Source organism: Anomalospiza imberbis, chromosome 1, assembly GCF_031753505.1.
Source record: "Anomalospiza imberbis isolate Cuckoo-Finch-1a 21T00152 chromosome 1, ASM3175350v1, whole genome shotgun sequence".
NCBI classification, from domain to species: domain Eukaryota; kingdom Metazoa; phylum Chordata; class Aves; order Passeriformes; family Viduidae; genus Anomalospiza; species Anomalospiza imberbis.
Genome location: NC_089681.1, coordinates 136,428,672 through 136,452,639, shown reverse-complemented (window position 1 = coordinate 136,452,639; position 23,968 = coordinate 136,428,672). Strand labels below are relative to the sequence as shown.

General features: G+C 37.8%; 1 protein-coding gene across 4 annotated transcripts in view; it reads left to right on the top strand.

Moving 5' to 3' along the window:
* Positions 1-23,968, top strand: part of MPP7 (MAGUK p55 scaffold protein 7) — a 145,521-nt gene that overhangs the window by 44,421 nt on the left and 77,132 nt on the right. For all 4 annotated transcript variants that reach the window (XM_068172333.1, XM_068172323.1, XM_068172306.1 and 1 more), the window contains one exon: positions 10,526-10,644. In XM_068172333.1, coding sequence (XP_068028434.1) covers positions 10,526-10,644 — 119 coding nt within the window. The remainder of the gene's footprint in view (positions 1-10,525; positions 10,645-23,968) is intronic.

The window sequence follows — 23,968 nt, the reverse complement described above, 5'->3', positions numbered from 1 at the left end:
AATTTATTCAGACTGGTATAGTGACTTTTAATTTAATCTTATACCTTACCAGATTGATCTGGCTTCACTAACCTAAAGACAGAGGACAAAGGCTTATGTGCAGATGCTTCTTTCTCTTCCACTCTCCATTAGCCATATAGAAAACCTATTTTTATATAATAATAATAATAGTAGTAATAATTGAAAAGCTGCTCATTGTGTATAACATCTGTGTGACCCTTAAGGTTTATGGTCCTGTCAGTGTCAAGTCAAAGTTATCTTAAAGGGACCAGCGTGAATGGAAGGCTGAGCTTATGCCTCAGGCTGGGTCAGAAGCTTTCAACAGTTTCTGTGTTGCAAAAGTCTGCTTGCCACTCTGTGTGCAAGCCCACCAAGCAGATTTTTTGAAGACTGAGCAAGAAGACTTGTGTTTTTGCAGGTAAAGCAAATCTGTGAGATCTGGCATTCACTTATCTGTTATGTTTAGGAAGGTGTAAAATTGCAATGCTGGCTTCACAGTAGTAGATGGCAGCTTTGTTGCTGACTTTGGTGGAGCCAAGATGACATCATTATGCTTTAAGTGTTGTTCTAATGTGAAAAACATTGTAAACTTGTTGCAGATTTCTTTCCTACCGATGCTGTATCAAGCTTGCTTAACTGACAAGCTTAAAAATGCTTTTCTGTTTGTTCTCAAAAACCAGTGCATGAATGTACAAAGCAGCTTTATGTTTTTGTTTCATATGTTGTCAGCAGGAAAATCACATTTATGGGCCAAGTTTAGGCACCAAGTAAAGCTGTGTGAGATTGCTTATATGCAGTGAAAGTCAGAAACAGTTCTTAGATTTGAATATTGTAAATTATAGAGAAAATGTACAAGGGCTTATGTTAGTTTCTCCTTGAGCACATAAAAGGGCGAGCACTGTGCCAGATAGTGGAGTTTTCTAAGTATTACAAGACTGCTAAACTTAATACATGTTAGGGTTTTAATTAAAAATCCCCCACATTTGTTACTAACCAGATTTTAAGTTCATATGGCCTTTAAAATATTCCTGGTTTTCATGCTTTCATCTCTGTTTTCTAATACTAAATAGATATGTGAAATCTGTTCTAAATGTTAGGTATTTTCCAAAATGCATTTATAGTAGTGTATTCCGTGATTCTTTAGCATTAATCTCAACCTCTGAAGCTGCATGCTGTTGATGTGGATATGCTGAATGCTGACAGAAATATTTTGCTAGGATAGTTCATATGGATTGACTTCCCAGTGGTCAGAGACCACTGCAAGCAATGTGAAGTTCAAAGACGATTTTGCAGTCACCTGTACAAAAAGAAAGCTGTCATGCTTTTATTGTTTTCATATAGATGTCTTCTCTTTATTTACTACTGTATCAATGCATTTTGATCAGCATGTCAATTTCAACATGATGTTTTCTAAGAGGATTTGATAATAAAAAGGTAGAGTAAAAAGGTAGTAATATGAAGAAAAAACTGAATAGTTGGATAAGCTGGAAGGGGAGCATCAGAAACATCTCTAGTGGAAGAAGGACAAATTAATCTGAAGTCCTAAAATTTTAATTTTCGCCTTTTAACCCCGTTTTCAGGATTCAGAGGAAGATAGAAATCAGAGACTTCTATGTTAAGAGAGAGCCTATTTAAAGAGCGCAGCAACATAAAATGGTGGCCAAAGATCTGTCTATCTCATTGTTACAAGATGAAGAGAAAGGGAATTTAGAGCAATGAAGGAAAGTTTTCTGGGAGTTTTCTTCTGTTGGAGGCTGCCAGGGCAAAGCCTTGCAGGGTCATCAGTTCCTGCTCCAAACTGCCTTTACTTCCCCACTGGTGTCCTGTGGTGGAAGCAGAGCAGAGGGAAAGCCTTCCCTTGCCTGTTTTACACTCTGTTTATAACTTCAGGTGTAGGTGTGCTGCAGCAAGTGTGGTATGTAAATGTTTTGCCTGCATCGCAATTTCAAAGCTACTTTAATTCCTCAGCACGTTGAGATGCATAGGTATGGCCAGATATTCATGAACATGGATATGACAGCCAAGGCAAAATTTATACTGAATTAACAAACAGAGCCAATATTTTATACTTGCATTCTTGAGTTCTCCCCATCTCCATCTGTCAGAGGCATTATATGGCTTTTAGGATAACATTAATTTGTGAGATTTGGGAAAGTATGAGATGTCTGGCTAACTTTAATTGCAATCTGATTTAATTTTTAAAAATACAACTTACTGGTGTTGGAAAGGGTATTTATTTTGGTATCAACGTATTTATGATGACTTGGAAAATTCGTTCGAAGTGAAATGAAATTTCTCTAAACTGTTCTGTTTTGTGTTAATATTGCTAGACTGATTCAGTAGTGTGGAATCAGAAAATGTGTTTAAGTATATTTACTGATGGTAAACTCTTTAAAACTGTTACAGTTTTTGGACACATTTAAATTCAAATGGTCTGGCAGCTGAAACAATTTTACCTCCTTGGTTTTTTTTTTTTGTGAGCAGTGTGTAGTTTTGTAGTATATTTGAAGGTACAGTAGCCTATACTGTTTCTAAGCAGAGGCTCTGTTAGATATGGTTCTGTTTGTTGGACCGAAAGCTGGAGCACACAAGTGGTAGACTGTTCTAGTGATGCCAGGTGTCCTTTGCTGAGAGCACGCTGCCCAGCTGTGCCCCTCAAGTGTAACTGTGCCAGCATCCAGGTTAGCCAGCAGAGCCTACATACTGTGTGCATTTAATGGAAGGTTCTGTGGCTTCTCAGCCCAATAGCATATCAAATCCTGGCTGATTTAGAAGAATTAAACCTGTCAATTGGAAGGCAGTTTATTACTACTAAGAGGTAATGAGAAGCTTCTGTGCTAGCTGTTAGTTGCGTGTTGCGAAATGAAATACGGGGGTTCAAAATTGATTTTTTTTTCTTAATAACACATTGGTTTAGGAAAAAAACACATCACACACAAAGAACACCTCAAAGCAATGTATTAGTTTTACAGATAAATGATGAAATAATTTAATTCAAACAGTTTACTTTCCCAAACTTTCAAAAGAAGGTGATGTAGGATCATGGAATGGTTTGGGCTGAAAGGGACCTTAAAGGTCATCTAACTTCAAACCCCCTGCTGTGAGCAGGAATGCCTTTCACTAGACCAGGTTGCTCAGAGCCCCATCCAACGTCATCTTTAACGCTGCCAGGGATGGGACAGCCCCAGCTTCTGGGAATAGCCTGTTCCAGTGCCTCACCAATCTCACCACAAAGAATTTCTTCCACATACTAACCTAAATTTCCCCTCTTTTCAGTTTGAACCATTACTGCTTGTCCTATCAGTACAGTTCCTGACAAAGAGTTCCTCTCTAGCCTTTCTTGTAGGCCCTCCTCAGTTATTGGAAGTTTGCTGGAGGTCTCTATGCACACTCCTCTTCTCCACACTGAACAGCCCCACCTTTCTCAGTCTGTCAATATACTTGACTCTTTAAATTTGTGTATATTCCTATATTCTTCTATAAACTTCTAAATCAAGTGTAGGTGGCTGCATATATATGACTGATTGTGTAATGGCATAACTTGTTTTGAGTGTTAATTCTTAAACTAGGTCCTGCAGTGAATCATAACACTGAAATAATACACTGGTTTGATTTCAGGCATCAGTACTGCCTAGGATTGTAGGACTTTTTCTCCCACTCTCATGACAGATATATCCTGTATGAGATACATGATTAGCATGTATCTTGAGCATGAGAGGTTGAGATACTTGGTAATCCAACACTATTTCCATTATTCTTAGACCCAACTGATTTGAAAATAGTGTTGATTTATATTGTTAGAAGTCTTTATTCAAGCTCTTAATGAGATAGTCTGTCTTCCTTTTGCAGATGTAAAATGCTATGTTTAGGAGTCCTTGCTGCCCCTTCCCAGTGCCACGTATCTTACAACCTTGTAAACTGTGACTAAAGGGTTAAAACATGGCCAGTGTGCCCAGTGCCTTTCTAGTGCTGGAATGAGTACTTTCCTGACTGCCTGCCAGGTACTTGTTATTGCCTTCTCTAGGGCTGATGAAGATCGAGATAGAAATACCAAAGACGTGCCAAGCTGATGTCTATGGAAAGGACTGGTCAATTAGTCAAGGTTATTCAAGGTGCCATAATACGCAGGCTTCATTGGAGGAGACAGGATTTAAAAAAAAAAAAAGAATATAAAATTTTTGTATGAGTTTTCCGCAAGCTGCTTGTTAATTTGTCTTCGATGGGTCACTTTAAATCAGTTTTATGTATATGTTATTCTTGCAGATAAAAGGTGGGCTTTTGAATACTCATAAAAGTACATTTTATGAACTTTGAAAATATCCATGTTGACACAGTGTCTAGTAACTACGTTTTTGAGGGGGTTTGATTTTGAAACAGCTTTGATGAGCCATACGAGCAGGAACTTTGCAGCGAGTCTTGCCCTGTATGGATGCAGATAGAGATCAACTCTTTAACTCACATCAGAACATTAACGGTATGTGGTATGTTAAATCTGAAATACACATGTTGAGACAAATCCTAAAAGACCAATAACTGTTTCAAACAACTGCGTATTCCTTAGCTCTGGGAGCCAAGTTCAAAACTAAAAGACTTTTCCATTTTGAAGGAAATAATAGTTTTTAAAGTGATGGGTTTAAATAATTACTCATTCAACATTTTCTGTCATAACATTGTTCTAAGGTGGGCTAACAAATTTACTGTAGCTTGGAGGAACAAAAATTAGGTACAACTTCTAAGTTAAAATGCTATTGCCCTTATGAATATGCAGTCTTGTTCTTTGAGGACACTTACTGCAAAATTATTTTATTTCAATAGAAAAAATATACAACATTGGTATTTCTATTGCTCTGCCATCTGTAAGGATTTCAGCATTTTACTTTTTTTTGGTGAATTAGCAAATAAATCAAAACAGATATTTTTCCCAAGATGCTGATCACTTGTATATCGTAGTTATGCAAGTGCATTATGTAGTTACTTGGTGTTCTGTACTTTGAAAATTATTTCTTTTTGTAGAAACACTAAACCGCAAAATTTAGAAAAGGTGCTTACTGGAATGAGTTAATCCATCTGGCTCCACAGAGAAAAATTGTTACTCTTTAACTTTTTGTAATGTCAGCAAGCCCATATATTCAGTGGAATTACTTAAGAGAACATAAAAATAGAATTATTTGTAGCACATACATTTGAGCACTTAGTGGTCTTTTTACAGCTGGAGTCTGATAGGACAGTGCAGTATGTCCATCCTAATGTGCAGACATACTGCATATGCTTTTATTTGAACCTGTGCATAAATACTAATCTCAAATTTCAGAATGAAACCATTTTCAATATGTGGTGTTAGTGACTGATTTTGTTATTCAACAGCAAGGATGTCAGAATAAGTGCCTCTACTGCAATGATGCTTGGTTGTGTGTAAGGCAAATGTCTGAGCCTTCATAGAACTGTAAAATACAGTTCAAATGTGAAAAAATGTTAGCTTGTTATAAATGGCAGCAAATGGTGCTGATTATTTTACCTTTGACAAAGTGGAAAATTTAAAGGTTCGTTTGTCCCGTTTTATTAATACAATAAATTTTTACAGTGTTGTTCTGGGCCTTTAGATATATGTTCTTTAGTGTTTATTATCCCTCAGTTGCTGTAAAAATTCTAGATTTGAAGCCTGGCATCATTGTTCAAAATGCTAATTCAGGAAATTAATTAGCATATGAAAGCAAAGGCACATCCATGTTTCCATTTCTTTCCTTACGCTAACCAAAACAAAGTTGGTGTTTTCTTGTAATATGCAAGAGTGATGGAACGCAGAGACCATATTTTTTATCATTTAGCACTAGTTTATAGCTTCCACAGACTTGTCCTAATAATGAAGCTATGAAGGATATGACAAGAATGGTGATATTAAATTTCTCTAGACTAACAGTAAATTTTTCCATTCTGATGTCAAGAATGTAGAGCATCTGGAATCTGCAATGTGAGTGGTTCAGTACGGGAACAGTTTAATCAATTGCTTAGCCATTTATTCTCCTCCTAGGAACAAGCGGTCTTCTGTAGAATATAACGCTACAAAGGAAGCAATTTTCTAAAACTGGAAAAATCTTTCATGTCCTGTTGTTTCTGATTTTAAAGGTTTCCATTGCTTCTTACTCTTAAATCTGATTTCATGTGCAAATCTACTATACACATTTTTAAATTGCAGTTGGCATTATTCTACATTTTGGTCTTCAGATCAAATAAAACTAAATTGTATTAATTAAGTTTAGAAAAAGGTGAAGATGCTCTGAAGACAGTAACTGCTTAAGTGTGTTGAAGGAAGACAGTTGAAATTTAACTTTTACCCTTTTACCCTTTTAGGAGTGATTACATTGTGATGGGTCTTGGGGTTCCTCCCTGCTGAGCTGTAGGAATGAGCAGACTTACTTCCCCCTTAAAATTGCATAATTGTCTTACATCTCTATGTTTAATCACATTGTTAGTTTTTTAATGTATGCTCAGGTCTTCTGGGAATAAATTATCTACTTTTAAAAATCAAATCAAATTAAATTAGTTTTTCTTTTGTAAGTCATGTTTACTTTACTGATTTTTGACACCTGATGTATTTTGATACTAGTAAATTCCAATGGGTACTTGTTTCCTTTTGAATATAAATGCTGGTTAAACTTAGGCAAACTAGGCTAAAAAAACCAAGAACCTAAGTAAAATAGCAACAGTGTATAATAAAAGCAAAAAAAAATTTTTTTTTTTGCAAGACACTTCACACAGTGGTGCCAACATCAGGCATTAAAAATAACAGGATTTTTTTCTTGGCTTTTAATTTTTTTTAACAGCTTCTAGATAATTTTTTTTAAAAGCTCTTGATTGTGTTCACTTACATTGTGGGACCTTTCAAAAAAATGTGAGGTCCAAGCATGCCATATGCCACTCAAAAAGGTGGGAAGCATCAAAATTGAGACCAAAAGCACAATCAAGGCCTGGCAGGCAGTGGTAGCATTCAGCTTGGAGGTGCTGATACATCTCACTCAGGGCTTCTTATGTGATGAATATGCTTTTTTAATTTACCAAACAACCTGTATTTTAGGGAGTATCACTATGACCTTTTAGAAAATTAATTTTTCGTTTTAGAAGTAATCAAAAGTGTTCAGTGTGGCATCCCTTCAGACTACATAATTGCTTTTGGAACAATTTAAAAAAATCTGATTTTAACAGCCTCTCAGTACTTAAACCATTGTTAAATTTGCACTTTTTTCCATGGCCTTTGGCTCTGACTTTTAGAACCACCTGAGATAATACTTAGAAGTTTGCAGGAGTTTGAAGTTGATCTGAAGCACTCTACTATGAAATTCAGATTACTTCTATTGCTGCATGGCAGCATCTCTGTACAGTGAGATCTTACAGGCCTGCAGGAATTTGAGATACTGCGCTTCACGTGTAGGAAAGATGCATGTGACAATTGTTCAGATTTGGTAAGTAAAATTAGGTCAGTGTGTAGCTGCCGATATAGTGGTGTCAACTTCATTACCAGTTTACAGTAGACAAATTATTGTGTCCCTGTCCATATCACAAAAGCCCTTTCTTTAATATGCCATGTGCTGGTAAAATCACTTGCCAACCACAATTTTCACTGTTTATTCACAGTGGAATGAATAACATAAACACATTTCATGTAATTTAGACACAAGTAAAAATCATGTTTTACTTGGAGGTGTGTGTGTAGAAGATCCACATACTTTATTTCTTAATAGATAAAAATCAGAATGCCCATCTGAAAGTTTTTGATTCTGTGGTACTGCACACCACAGACAGAAGAAGAAGAAACAAGAGGAAAGGTAGAGTCTTTAGAGGTGCTACCACCTTCTGCCATTACCTTATGGAGCTGAGTCAGGTGATCTGTAATCACACAAATTGAACTTTAGACATGTTCTAGATCTTTGTCTTCTGTTCTCCTCAGGCTAATACACTAAGTCCTCCTTCTGCCCAATTTTTACTTGGCTGCTTGATGGAGTTGTTTTTTAAATTCCCGGCTACACAGTGTTCAGTTTCAGGAGGAGTCTGAAGAGCAAGAGCATGTTATTCTCCAGCATTCTGCATGGCACAGTCCTCAGTTTCCATTGCTGCAGAGAAGGGATGGATTCTCATTTCCTTCTGGCTGAAAGCTATAAACACTGGACTCTAGAGCCAAAGCAGAGAAGAACTAGAAGCATGGCCATGATATTGGATAAAATCAATCTACACCTGTTTCATTGTCTCCACTTCTCCAGGGGAGTTGCACAGATAGCTGTATTGCTGTTGAAGCTGGAGTAGTGCACCAGGAACATGGACACCCGTTTCCCTGGAAGGGGCAATTCAGGGCTATACAAATAAGCAAAGCTCACAGAAACTTTTGAGCTGGATGTGAAATCTTCATGTGTGTAAGGACCTGCAGGATTTGGCACTTCTGGAGTGCTGGCAGGTGGGGTTTGTCTCTGGGAGTTTTGTGTGTAAAAGCAAAGTCTCATTATGGGCTGATTCAGTCTCCCCCTGTGTCACTAATAGCTAATCCATCAGGAAATACAAACTTTCATTTTATTTTTCACTAGGGATTTGATTATCAAAGTGTTGAGGAGCAAGTTACAAGGAGAGAATAGTTTTTATAGTTGATTACATGTGGAATTTAAGTAGATCTGATGGATCAAGGAAAAGAAAGCTTACTCTGTTACACACCTTTTATTTTGATGGAAGTGTATGAAGTTGTCACTTTCTTTCTTCTGAATGACACACAGGAATTGTCCCCAAGCAGTTATGCTACAGTGCAACCTTACATAGTAAATTTATATTCCATTTTCTGACTGGTTATTTTGAGGTAGATATATTTACAATGACAAAAGTGACCAAGTGTAAAGAATTTTTAAAATTTTCTAAATAAAAAAATAGAAATGTTTTCATTTTCTAAATGAAACTGTTTTCATAAATTGTGTGATAAAACAACCATTTTTGCTAAGTTCTGAAGTTCTAATACTCTGGGAAGCTGGAGCCACAAGTCCCACTGAGACCTCTTTTCTCTGGCTGTCACCTCAATCAATTATTGCATCTTTCTAGGCAAAGCTTGATGGTTTTTTTTTCTGTCTGCAAAATTGTAGTGGTTTGAGTTGTATCTTCTTTTTGCAGTATTTCTGAAGCAGAAACAATAACAGATTTAAATAAAAGCAGGATTCTAAGAGAAATGAATGTCAACCACCAAAAGATGCTTGGAACATACAAAGAATATATCTGAAAATAAGTTTTTTTTTCCCCAGAATATTTTACTGAGGGGCAGTAAAAAACTGAAAATATAAATAGTCAGAACCCAATGGTGCTGTATGCAATGTTGAAAGGGATATGTACTGCCTGAAAAGGTTGTGGAATTATGTTTACTAACAAATATTCTAAATATTCTGAATCTTAAGTTTCAGGGAGATAATAAGCATAATAACAATAGGTAACCTGTAATTTACAACAATGTTCTTTTACCAGTAGAATATGTTGTAAATCTGTTATTGTGATGAACAGCAGCACTTACTCAGACTAAAAATAATAACAGGACCGTGTATCTTGGATCCCAGGAGACTATTGGTGTTTTTGTAGACAGCAGACAGGAGAAAAAGGCATTTTGTCCTTTTTACCCCAAGTAATCCCACTGGAAAATTAAACATGTGCTATGAATTGATATCAACCCATGCCAAGTTACCTCCCTAAAGAGGACTGCTGCAAACACTGTTGCTACATTTCTTGGACAGCACTTTGATGGTCTGTGTGCACGATGGATATTTTATGCTGTACGCTACTGTGGAACAGTGTGCTACTGTCTGCCCCTCGGAGACCGCTGCTGAGGTGTGCCACAAATAACTGAGAACAGCAATTGCTTTAGCCCTAGAGAGAATCTCAAATACCTGCAAATTAAAAATGTTACTGAAATATTTCTGTGTGCATGTGTGTCTGGGAAAACTGTGTTGGTTTTGTTTTTAAAATTTAATCCCGCAAAACAGAGAAGGTGCTTTTGTATTGCTGTGGATCCTTGCTGAACACGGGATTGAAAAAAAATATCAAGCAATATATTAGCAAGAAATATTTAGAAAAACCACGAACCTTTTTTTAATGGACCACCCTATCCAGTTTCTGTTCTTTTAAGGAAGTTTTTCCTATGCATGACTCATTTCACTCTTTGGCTAACATCAAGGGAAATGGAATAACGATTAAGCAAAGGAATGTATGCTTTTTTCTGGGTTTGTCCTTTTTTCAAAACCTTTATGGATTTTCTGCATAACCTTGTGTAAATATATATGGATGTAGAAGCTTGACAACTGTGACAAGGTAAAAAGTACCCTGCTAATACTTGTTTCTTAGTAATTTTTTCTAAATGTTTCTTTTGGTTCTACAAGTTAATGTTGTGCTGGATACTCCAGACTCCCTCTTCAGTTAAAATGACATGCTCCAGGCAGCCAATTACACAGAACTGTTAAGTGAAATTAATGAGATCACCCTAGATCACACTTTGTGTTTTATTTTCATTTTATAGGTCTGTATGAGCTGCTGGCTGCATTGCCAGCCCAGCTGCAGCCACATGTGGACAGCCAGGAAGACCTGACCTTCCTCTGGGATATGTTTGGTGAAAAAAGCCTTCATTCACTGGTGAAGGTAAATCACATTTAAGTCAGATTCTCTTTGAGAAGAGCATATGGAAAAATGTTTTGAGCGCCATCTAGTAAACCAGTGACCAAACTGTTGCTCAGTGAAAACAAAACAGCCTTGTTTTAACTCTCTTTCTGGCGGGGTGGAAGTTGTTAAATAAGATTTTACAAAAATACATAGATGATTTCATTTAAGAGTGATGTTTTGGCAGTGTAATGCTAATGCAACAAACATGTGTTGTTTGCCCTTGTTTAGAAAAAAAGAGTACAAAATAGTAGCAGGAAATCTGACACTTCTTTATGGTCAACATTCAAGACCTGGAGTTTAGCTTAAATAAATAAATGTTCACAGCAAAAATTAGAAGGAATATATTTTCTGAGGTCAAGTATGGCAAGAGTTCAGTAGCCACATTAATTTAAAATAATTTCCTTTAACAAAGTCAACTGAAATTCTAGTAAGCTGTTTCTTTTATTGGCTTGTCTCCATTTAATATTGTGTTTTGCTCATAAATATGCTGGACTAAAGTACAGCCTAAAATAAATTGGACGAATACTTGAGTAAAATATTATGCTACAAAAATGATCAGCACCAAGAAATCAAAGCATGCCGTAGGAGTACACAGAGCTATCCCAATAATCTTAAAATTGTGTAGAGCTGAAAAATGGGACCAATCAGCTGGTTAAAAATATTCCACTACTACAAAATGGTAAGTATGTCTTCAGTCCCCAATACAGAGCTAATTCAAGCTGGAAGGAAATTCTGAGGTCTGAAATGAGTCAGTAGATGGTAGTAACCCATGCCATGAATATATCCAGACTTGTGCAGAATTTGTTGCCCATGTCAATTACAGATCTAGAGGAAGCTTAAAACTGGAATTATTTCTAAGTAGGTTTGAAAGAATCACATTTTCCCATTTTTTCCAGCTATTTTATTCTGGAAAAAGATGTAGTAATGTTGATACTTGGTCAAGTGCTTGGTGATACTCTTCAAAATATCTGAGAATTTACATATAAAAGTAAACTGAAATGCTCTCTGGCATTTGATACGCAAAAGCAACAAACAGTGCAACAGTGCTTGGCAATATTTGCTTGCCTAAAGAATTTTCGTCAACATTTCTGAAGTGCCATGACTCCCAGACTCCTTGTGGCTTTGCTGCAGCTGTCTGTGCAGGTGGCTCAGAAGATCACTGTAAGAGGAATACCAGTCATCTTTCTGATGTAGGCTGACAGTGGTGTGCATCTAAGCAAAATGTTATGTCAGCTGCTAAATTAGTTTTCTTTCTGGTTTGGGAATTAAAGAAGGCTGGCTAGAAAATGAGTGTGGATCTGTGAAACGTTGACACTTCAACATTTGCTCTGATTTTTTATCGAGGTAAAACCTAAACCTTTTCAAACTCCTTTCACTTACTGCTTTTTGCCCTTCATTCCAAAAGAAGACAGCAGTTAACTGGTTTACTCACTTGGAATATGCTCTCAGTTTGGAGCAGTTGGCTTTCCTAGCAGCTCTCCTGGTTGCTTGCCCTGGTTATCATGTTGTTTGTTATTGCAGGGTGGATTGGACTTTCTGACTGTAACAGAAAAGAAAGATGAGAAAAGGGATCAGTGAATTGTCATTATATTGCAATTACAACAAGAAGGCTCTGAAATATGCTAACCATCTTCATTATTTATCTTGTGCTGTCTAGGTCCAAATAGACCAGTTAGACATACATGTAACTCAGACCCTGTTGATGCTTCTTTTAAAGTCCTTTTAAGCCTCACACTACCTTAATATAGAGGTAATTCTTGAAATCTCAAAACTACATCTTTAGTGTTCACTAGTTGCTCTTCTTTAATACAGTACATTAATTTCATTTGAGACACAGAGTTTCTTAATTGCAGGAATTGAGACTATTAAGAGTGTTTGGTCTGACCCAGTGCATGTCACAGGCTATCAAACCTCACCTTTGATTTCTGTGAACGTCTGGTACATAAAGTAGGGTATGAAGACCTTTCAAAATGTTACCTAGTTCATACACCTGCCTCAAGATGGGCTTTACTGTATGTGAAACACATGGTATTGGTTTGACCTTTAATGCATTTTTAGAAGGATTGTTCAGTATCCTCTCAAGTTTGAGAAGACAGTCCCTAGCCTTTTTGGAAGAGAGCTGTAAGAGCAGAAGAACAAGCCCTATCTGTCATAGCTTTTCCCTGTTACAAGGCTTCAGGAGTGCAAAGTCTTTCCTTCTGAGTTCTGGTGTCTTATTTGAAAGACTATTTTTCCTAGCAGTAACTTCTTAAAGTCAACTGTACTTGCAAAGACAAATGTTTTTAATTCTGCAGACAGGGAATGATGACACATATTTTGTAATAAAAAAAAAGAAAAAGGAAAATATGTGCACTAGTCTTGGGCCAAGGATGTTGCGATCCTGGTATGTGGCAGTGTAGGAAGAAAATTAGCATGGGTATATTATCAATTAGCACTGATATTTCTCTGTTTTTAATGCATTGCTTAATACAAATTTCTACAACAGTCTTCTTACCTTACTGTTTAATAATTTCAGATATTATAGAAGAGCTTTTTTCCTAAGTTATGAAATGGATAAAATGCTCCAAAATTACTGGAAGTCTTAAGTATAGAAGGAACTTTCTACTTTTTCTGCAGTTATTCTAAGTTTTATGGGTATTGAATTAGTATAGCTTTTTCTTCATGGTTGTATACTATAGCATATGGTTTGCTATTTTGGCTCTCTTAATACTGAGAAGAAAAAAAGAAGAAGGAAAAAAAAAAGCCCCAGACCTTGTCTTGGAGTTCTCTTCATTCAGTGTTGTTGGATAGAAATCTCTTTGAGAACTTGGATGAGTCTAAGCTGTTCTAAGAAGTCAGAAATGGAAAAGTTGTATTAGATCATCCAGTTCATTCCCCTGCAAATACTGGATTGTTCCCTACAGTACATTCCTATTGTAGTTAGTAAAACCAGCAAACACTGATGCAACTGTTCTTGCTGTTCCTTTTCTTCACAAAGGAATCTGTTTATTAGATTTTAGTTTACAAAGTAGAATAAAGAAGAGGGAACCCACAACTGTTGTTGACAGTTTGGAAAGGAAAACTGGTTCTGGATAGTGTTTAAAATTTTTTCTGCTTCCCTCAGTTTTTTACTTCCTTGTCTTCTCACATGACTCTCAAATTTTACCAAAAATCTTCAGCCATCTCATTCCTTTTTATATAGCAGAGATGCCATTAATTCTGTAGAGATTTGTAGGATAGAAACATGAGGGGATGATCCTTCAGGGTAATTACAAGCATTGATGCCTGAAATAGTACGCGTGCTCAGCTTGGATATTTTTTTAGAAATGATAAATAAAGATGTGCTCTAGCTACTCCCTTGGATTATTTTTAGAGGAGTGGCAAGAATTTCCATGTGCGTTTGCTTGCTGTTAGTGCACCAGACACGTTTTACTGTTTGTCTGTTTAGCTCCAGGATGAGGCTTCCACTCGCTCTGTTGCCTTAAACATTTCTGGTTGTGGATGTAATGCTCAAGAATTGAGTAAACTTTTCTGTTGCACAGCTACCAAAGTATTTAATAACCAATTGCAGTTTGGTTTTGGCCAACTCAGTACTGTACTTTCCATTTTGAAAAAGAAGCCACAGCAAGCGGTGTTGCACTTTCTCTTGATAGGGAAGAGTTTGCACATTCAAAAAGCTATATGTTGCACTAGGAAGAAAACCCAACCTACTGCAAAAGTAAGGAATATTTGGTGAATTAAGTCTGATTTTATTGTAGCTGCATAGTATTTTGGTAGCTAGCCCTGCAAAACCTTAATTTTTGCTAATTTTCCTAGTTTCACCTGGATTTGATTTGACTTGAAGTTCTAAGTATATTTTCTATGTGCTAGAGTTTGACCATATAAATTGCTAAAAACATATCAAAAATAAATTAGTCAAGTATATCCTAGTGAAATTTCTTTGGCATATAAATTGAATTGCATGATTACAATAGGCCAAATTTTACAGTCATTGTGGTATAGAAGCACTGGAAATTTTCAGTGTGAATACTCAGATTTTTCAATATGTAAATGTAGATGGTTTCAGAATACCGTGGTTCCATTTTTGGCAATAAGAAAAATAAAGATAGTATTTACAAAAACTAAGTTGACTAGGGCAAAGCAAAAGGGATTGATTTGACACATCCTTAGTGATAAAATCAGCTATCTGCATATGATGTCCTAACTCTTCAGTCTGAACTGTTTGTGGGAAGAGATGGGCACGTTATTTTGGCATTTGTGAAAGCTCACATGGCGCAGCTTTCCCCTACCCTGTGACATGTCAGCTGTTCTCTGTCACAGCGGGCGGTGTTCAGAGTGCCGCGACCTTTCTGAAGAAGCGTCTTGAAAAAGACACCTCGGGGGCACAGGCGCGTCTGTGCTCACACCGGCTGATTTCAGCTCTTCTGTGATCCCGGCAACGCAGGAGGAGAGAGGGGGTTTCTGTGTTGGGTTCCAAGGAGAGCCTTTATTGAGCTGCTTCTTCAATGGCATCCAGGGATGAAAGAGCCGCTCAGGCAGGGAAAGCAGGGGTTTATATAGGGATCGCGAGGGGCAGGACAGAACACCAGGGCCAATGGGATACATTGAATCTGCATGTTGCAGCAAGGTGTGGTGGGAGAAGCCTTTCTTTTCACCCTAACCACTGAAGCTGTGGCTTGAGGGGTTTTCCCTCCAGGGGAGTGTCATGGATTCTTTCCCTGCTGGCCCACCAGCCTCCACAGTTCTGCAGCCAGCATCCAGGTGTGTGCTGCCCAGATCGTGTGCATTCACCTCCCATGTCGTGCATCCAAATAGTACATGCTCCTGCCCAGGCACAAGCTCAGGCATCCAAAGATTTGGATCTTCTTCTCATAAGAATGTAGAGCAAATGGACTTCTGATTATATCAGTCGTGAGTCACAACTGATTGCTCTGAACGTATTGTTCTGTATTTTTGGTGGGGATGATCCAAAGATGGAGTGAATGACATCTCTGAGTGCGGCTGAAAAGTAGATGGTGGCTGAGGAGAATGTATTAGTGTAAGACCAGAGCATGACATGAAAAAAAATAAAGGTTGGTGATCATACTTAGATAGAGTTGGCTTTCTGCATGGAAGGCTGATGATGGAATATGTTGACTACTTCTGCACTTCAAGTTTGAAATTGACATTGAAATACTTTTTGCTGTACATACAAAACTTACTTACTTTTCCATTACTTTGTTCTTCACATATACTTCCTCTAGAACAAATATTTATACAATCTTTGTACTTTATTGTTCAATTTGTTTATTTTCTGCATGTCTCAAAACTTTTTTTTTTTCTGTTAATCATATAGAAGAGGAAGAGAGCAGAGTTTGTTTGCGAGGGGATTTTGTTGGCTAATGTATTTGCACATGTTAAGGCCATGGTGAGAGTGGTTTCTGATTTCAGGGCAGACAAAACCAGCCACCTCAGAAGGAGCTCAGAGGAGCTCCAGTACTCAAGAACTGCACACCTGTAAAATGCACAAGAAGAGAAAGTGGGACTGGGGTTTTGTACCTAGCCTCAGTTTATCTAACCGAGTGAGAGGGTTGTGATTTGGGGGGAAAGCACTGGAGAGTTGGAGAGATGTATGGACCACCTTGGAGTGGGCACAATAATTGAAACTGATAGCTCAATCAGAAAACTGCTTCTTTGATACGTGAAGTACTTAAGATTCTTTACTGATGAGTTCTCAAACGTATTTATTTTTAAAAAGTTGTGCCTTCCCAGTAAAAGGAATAGGCTGCAGCTCTCTAAATTCATGTGGAGATCTGAAGTGCCGTTTGCCTTGGAGATAGGAAAAATGAAGGAAAAGGCAGTGTGAGTAAGGATTTACCACCTGGAAGTCAGGAGGAGGAAATGTAAGTGTGGAGGAGGTGGTTGATAGACAGTAACAATTCATGGCCAACGAAATTTAACTGTTCTTTGTACTTTAAAGGAGAATCAGGCAAGGTTGCTTCATATGCTATAGTTTACATCTTTCAGTCAGAGAAAGCAAGCAAAGCCTCCTCATGGCAGAAGTGAACACTCTTGTAACGCAGACTGTCCAAACAGTGCACAAATGTCCGTTGTGCTGGTGTGGAAACTTTAGCTATTTCTGGCAAGGGGAGAAGGAATTTACTATAGTTGAAGTAATTAATAATGATGAATTAGATTATAGGTGGCAGTTATTTGTAATTCTTTAAATGCAAATCATCAGAGACATGATACAGTTTTCATCTCTAAAGACCTACCTAGGAGTAGGTATAGTGGGGTGTTTGTGACAGTATACGGCCTCTGAATGTGCAAAGTTGTTTTAAAGCTGCATGGAAGAAATTAAAGACTTGTCTTTTTCTCATTCTTTTTCTCATTTTCTGGACAGTAAGGTTGATCTAATTAATTTTGAAGCTTCCTGCTTGGGTTTTATGTACAGTGTATATATGGAGGACTGCTAGAATTTCAGTACTCATCTGATCCAAAGTATTTGTAGGTAATGATCTAATTAATATACCAAAATACAAACTTGCCACAAACTTTCTACTTAGCTAAAGCTGAAAATTATTGGGAAAATAATGCTCTATAAGAAATCATCTTGATGACTGAAAACAGTTTGCATTCATATTTGGAGTAATTACCACTGAAGCAATGACTCATTTTACTTCCATCACAATTATTACATTTTAAAAAACTGTAATGCAAGGTGTTACTCCTCATGAAATGCCACATAAAATTAAAGTGTTACTTTTGAAGCCAAAGTGATTTTTTGAGACTTGCTCAATTGCCAGCAACTGAAATCTGTAAGCTAAGAGATCACTCTTAGCTGGAGGCAGTCAGCTGCCTTTAAACTTAATTTCCAGGGGAACAGTGATCAGATTAATAAAAATAAAGTAAATTGAGATTTTATAGAAAATAGTACTGGATTTTTACTTTATTCAGGCTGATATTGTTTCCATGAAAACATTTGGAAAAAAGATAGGTAGCAGCCAGGCACTGAGCAAATGATTGCTTCTCTTGTTAAGATTCATGTATTTTCTGGTCACTCTCTGTGTGTTGAACCCTTTGACTTGTTTCTGCTTTTGTAGTATAAAAATGCAGTACATCAGGTAATAACTGGGCAAAAATAAAATAAAAATAGATTCATTTTGAAATAATAGCTAAATCCCCCAACCTTCCATGTTTCATCTCTAAGTAAAGACACAGTTGTTTTTCCATGTGTGTTCACTCACCTGTGCTTATTTTTACCTTCAATTACGTGAAAAAATGCACCTCCTCTTTATTTAGGTTTAGCTTTGATGGTGTAGCCTTATTTGTAGAAGAATGCAAGTTAGGGCCAAGGGGATGGAATAATGCAGTTGTGAAATATGGATCCTATGTGATGGTTCAACTAAAAATATTGGTTATTGTGTAGCTGGTATGTAGTTTACTAGGATGTAGACAGCTGGTGGACATAAATAATAATTTTGTCTTTCCATTCAAAGTCTGTTCAATGGGTTCTCCTGTGTTCTCTTTTGTGGTTTTTTTCATGTATTTTTATTTTGTATATTTTGGTAGAAATTTAACTGAATATCTAGTGTTAACTTCTTTGTCAGGAATTTAGACATTTGGTGTGTCTAAGATCTTTCAGTTTCTACATCAGAGCTGCTAATGTGTTTAGTAATAGGCACTTGCAACTTTTCATCTAGATTTTTATGAGGAAGTCCTGTTCCTGTCATCAACTCCTCTATCAACCCACTTCATTAAAAATAATAATAAAAAACTGAAGATCAGATCCCAAAAGGTTCAAATAGTCTTGTTGACAGTTTAGTCTCATAAAAGCTATAGAAATTAGGTTGATATCAGAAGTCTCTACAGGTGGGTGTACCAAAAAACTTTTAAAATTAAAAATAAAGCAGATAAGCTTAAGAAATCAGAAGTGTGAAGTGTTTGTCTTTGAGTATTACTTGAAACTTGTGAATAAATCAGTGCTTTGGAATGTGAAAAAACTTTGGTTTAGGTTAAAGTCCAGACAGAGGCTTTTTTTTGGATCAGTGGTAATTGATTTAAAGTTTCTGCTGGGAAACCTCCAAAGAGTAGCAGAAATCCAGCCAAAATGTACTGGACATAAAATAAGAAAATCAATCCTTCTAAGATAAATAGTTTGTAGTTTCATTGTTACCAAGGGGGCAGTGTACCAGCCTGGTGACCAAACTGGTACAGCAGTTCAAAGAGAACTTTTAGAACTGAAATCTATGCTCATACCCAGATTTTTCTTGTCTTACAAAGCTTGTGCAGTATTTACTTAACCAAAGTGATACATTTTTTGTCTATGATACTGAGACTAATGAAAGGTCTCATAAGTTGCTCAGTAATAGTCTGATAAATCCAAGACATCCAAGGATAATGTAATTTTAAACTGTTTTTCTACAGTTTTCTTTTTCCTTGGACCAGAAGTTCTGTGGCAGAATGTGAGGGAGTGTTTAAAACAATTATTTTGTTACTGTCTTGGACTGTTTTCCTTTTAAGAACAGAAAGTCATAACTACCCAAACCAACCTCTGCAGTGTGAAAACATTGTAAGAGTTAAGAAGGATGGGTTGTGATAGTTATAAAATCTTTCTGAAGCATGAAAACTGATACAATAAGATTTAATAAAAATCATACTTTTAAGATCCAGCAAAAGTGCCTGCCAGTGTTTCCTACCAGCAGGTTTTGTTACTCCTTATATTAGCTTTCCTTCTTTTTTTTGGAAATCTTGGTTGTATCCTTTCTCCAGCTAATTTTCCTGAAGTTCATTTTCGTGTTCACAAATATTTGCTACGTAACACACATACTCACTGTCCATAGTATGGTAGGTGTGCACTATTCCTTTGCACTTCCACGTGGCACTGTTGGCATAGCAGTGTTCTCTTAACCACAGGTGGTTTTGTTTCTGTGTATCTTTGTAGAACCCAGTGCTCACCTTGCAGGTCTGGTGGTGTCAGTGAAGTTAAGTTGAGAACATAAGTTATGTTGAGAGCTGCACCATGTAAGTGCTTAACATACCAGTACTTTCCACCTGGTGCACAGTCACTGCAGAATAATCAACTAGGAGCTGAATAAATAAGATTTCAGAACGTGCAAAGAATAAGGCTTACTTTCTGTGCAAGTGTCGTGGGTTGACTTGGGCCAGATGCTAGGCACCGATGAAAGCCGTTCCTCCTCTCTGTGGTTGGACAGAGGAGAGAAAATTTAACAAATGTTTCCCAGGTTGAGATAAGGACCAGGAGAGATCACTCAGCAAATACCATCAAGGACCAAACAGGCTCAACTTAGAGTTACAAACTGCATTTATTGCGAACAAAATTAGAGCAGGATAATGAGAAGTAAAATAAGTCCTTAAAAACACCTTCCTCCCACTCCTTCCCAGCTCTGCCTCCTACCCCAGTGGCACAAGGAGACGGGGCATGGGGGTTTTGGTTACTTCATCACCTGAGGCTTCTCTGCTGCACAGGGAGAGGAGTTGCTCCCTTGCTGCACTGTGGGGTCCCTCCCATGGGAGACAGTTCTCTGTGAACTTCTCCGGCATGAATCCATTTCATGAACAACAGTTCTTTGTGAATTGCTGCAATGTGAATCCATCCCACAGGCAACAGTCCCCTGTCAAACTGCTGCAGCGTGGGTCACTCTTCCACGGGTGCAGTCCTCCAAGGACAGCCTGCTCCAGCCTGGGAGCAGGGGCCCCTCTTTCCACAGGTCTCCCACTGGACCACAGCCTCCTCCAGGCATCCACCTGCTCCAGCATGGGCTCCTCCACAGGCTGCAGGTGGATTTCTGCATCCCCCATGGATCCCCGTGGGCTGCAGGAGCACAGCTGCTTCACCATGGTCCTCACCATGGCCTGCAGAGGAATCTCTGCTTCAGCACCTGGAGCACCTCCTCCCCTCCTTGTCCACTGACCTAGCTGTCTGCACAGTTGTTCTCACACATTCTCACATCTCTCATGTTCTTGCACTTGCCCTTCTCTGTCTGGAATTAAAACTGCACCACAATCTTTGTTTTGATTTCTTCTTAAGTATGTTAACACAGAGGCGTTACCACCATTTCTAATTGGCCCAGCCTTGGCCAGCAGCATGCCCATCTTTGGAGCCATCAGCGATTGGCTCTGCTGGACAAAGTGAAAGCTTCTAGCAGCTTCTCACAGAAGCCACCTCTGTGGGCCCCCTCCACTAACAAAAACCAGGCCATGCAAAACCTGGACAGCAAGCCAAGGATGAGTAATTTATTATGGGCAATTGCTGTAATTTAACTGTGCCTTCAATACAATAGCGAAACCTAAATGTACAGATTCACTCTGACATAAAATCTTGATTAGAATTGCTACAGAGGAAAGGGTTTTATGCTTTCTTGATCCACCTGAACCACTCTGAGGTATCAGTGGTGTAAAAAAATCTTTCTTATTCCTGTGGTGACATGGAGTGGTATAAAGTTAGAGCTGTCTTGGATTTGTTTTTCAAAAAAACCTGGTGCCTCAGTGGGCCATTTAGAATTGCACATGCATACCTTGTGGTCTGGTATTTTCTGTCTTCCCCACTCCCTAAGACCAGTTTTTCCCTCTGTGTGTTCTCCCATGTATGTCTGCAGGCTTGTTCTATTTCTTGTCTACTAAATAAGGCTTGGATTAATTCCTTGTCTCTTAGGAAAATTAAGACAGTAAATGTATGAAGATGAAATACTTGTATGCCATGTTAACATAAATCCATAGGGAAAGCACTGCTTTCATCTAGTTTGCTACATTGCTTTAGTGTATTTGCAAAGTTACACTATTTCATTAGATGCAAACTTAGCGATACTCCATCAGTGCTGGAATTGACGGTATTTTGTGATTTGCCAAGTGTGGCAAATACCAAGACAGGAAGACTCCTCTGTCTTGGCTGCAGAGGTGCAGTCTGGTGCACTAAGAGATGGATGCAGCCACTGCTGAGCACCTGCACCTGTAGTCAATTGACCAGGAATGCTACCTCGGGCAGAGCAGTGCTGCAGCCAGCACAGGCACCAGTGGCGGTCATGTGAGAAAAAAGCAGGCAGCCTGGTCCCATTTCTCATGTCCAGCTGCTCAAGGCACTGCTGACAACACACATCCTTCTGCTCTCTAGATTTCTAAACAGATCCATATTTGTCGATTCTTCAAATACCAGCGCAGGTGTTGAGTCCAGCTGAATAGCCATGCTTGGGCCTTAAGCTCTTTACCCAGCCACAGGTGAAGACTGTAAGTCCTTTCAGATAAGGGTCTCCTCTTATTTGCTGGGTACAGCGTTAGGGAAATACAAACATACTCATTTCATCATTTTCTGGACTTGGATCTCACACAGAGAGACATATGCTTATCAGTATTATTATCAATAAAATAATAAACCATTTTGACTTTTGAATTCCGCTAGTTATTTTAATTTCATTATCTATAGTTCACACACTGTACTAGATGCATCAGCATAACTCTCTTGATCCCTTTGCTAGCCAGCAGTTCAGAACTGTTTGTTTCAGAGAATGTTAATGCTAAGTTGGCACTTTGTGCTCTCTCCTTCAATTTTAGGTTGTTTTCCCTCTGATTTCAGTTGTGCTGCCTTTCTTCTTCACTCTGATTCATAGAGCACTAACATTAAATCATTGTTCCCCAGAGGAGGAGATTTTGAACCTTGGAGCCACTGACTTTTTTCAGCCCCAGTGGCTCAGGTACAGTGTGACTCTTTATGAAGAACATGATGTTTACTGAGTGGAGAGCATGGTGGGGGGAAAACAGTCTTTGTCTGTTGGAAATTAAATCTGTATTGTCTCCCTATCTCTTTCTAACTTTTCTTGTTGGCTTTTGCTAGCAATCACAACCTGCACAAGGTAATTCCAGTGATTTCTGTTATTCACAAACATGACTGCCTCAATTATTTTGATAGTAGGAGTTAAAAAACACTCCAGTCCTGCCAGCTATAAATGCTAGGGATTATGTATGGGATAGCCTTGAGTACTGCTTTACATTTAGTATGGATATCATCTTCATAAAGTATTTTCAATTTCAATGTGCTTTACAGATTGGGTTTCATGGAAAGGAGCAGTTTTTGTTGAGATTTAGTGATTAAATAATCCAGTAATGATACTGCAGACATACACAGCTTTAATCAGGATCAAACCATAAATCGGGGTGTAATTTGGAATTTCCAAGTTTCAAACATTCTAGGAAAAAAGTGACCCATAATTGTCATCATGTTAAATTGGCATCTGAAATACTAAGCTGATCATACTGAAGTTTAGTGTACCATTAAAGGCTAACTACAAATCATACCCTAGCACATGCCAAGCAACAAAGCATTTGTAACTGTGTGCCTATGTGCTTTCATTTGGAAACATACACTTTCCACCAATTTCTAGCTAATAATCTGATCATGTTTTATTATTGTCTTCCCCCAAAGGGGAAGCAATATTTTCCTTTTGTGGTATATCAGGAAACCATTGGAGAACACCTATGTGTAGCTTGATTCTGTGTTCTGTCTTGCTTCTGCTCTTTCTCTCTGTGTTTTCTGAATATGCATATTGATATTTTAACTTATTAGAACTGGATTATTTTATATGTTTTTTTTCTATTACTAAATGTGTTTTTAATATATGAAAGCCTTTAATTCCGTTTGTGTTATGTGCATGTATTATCCCTTCATAACCATTCTGTCATGGTTTCTCTGTGACAATGTCATCATGGTTTTTACTTACTTCAGCTTTTCCACCGGTTTAATAATGTAGGCAGGAGTGACCTCTCATACACCTGAGGCTGATCATTTAAAGATGGGCACGGTTAAAGTACTTCACTGTATTTTAAGTGAGGTGGGGGAACTTGACTTAAGCTGGATCGTTATTTTTGTTCTATCAAGGGTAAATTAACATTTTTGCACAATAGAAAAGGAAATGTGTTGCCTTTTTGCTCTGTTAATGTTATGATTCATGGCATAAAAATGTAAAACACAACATCAGTGGATAATGATACTCCTGATATTATTTAAATTTTTGCTGGTTTCATATTCAAATGCAGTGTAAACCAGGCTAGATCATGCTAGCTAATGTTTTGGTTGAATCCTACTTGGAAAAAATGGATTGAGCTGGGGAACAGTTCCAAGCTGGAAACTGTCAGGAAATCTCTTGGCATCCCAGGAGCTGATAATTTTGTGTTTCTGCTCTGTATATTTATAGATTCTTATTGCAAGAATGAAATTGCTGAATTTATCCCTATATTCTTTTTTGTAATGGTAGGAGTATCAATGCAGCTCCCTTATCTTTGTTACTCTTGTCTCTTCATTGGGCAATTTCTGCTGTTTTCTACCAGCTTTCCA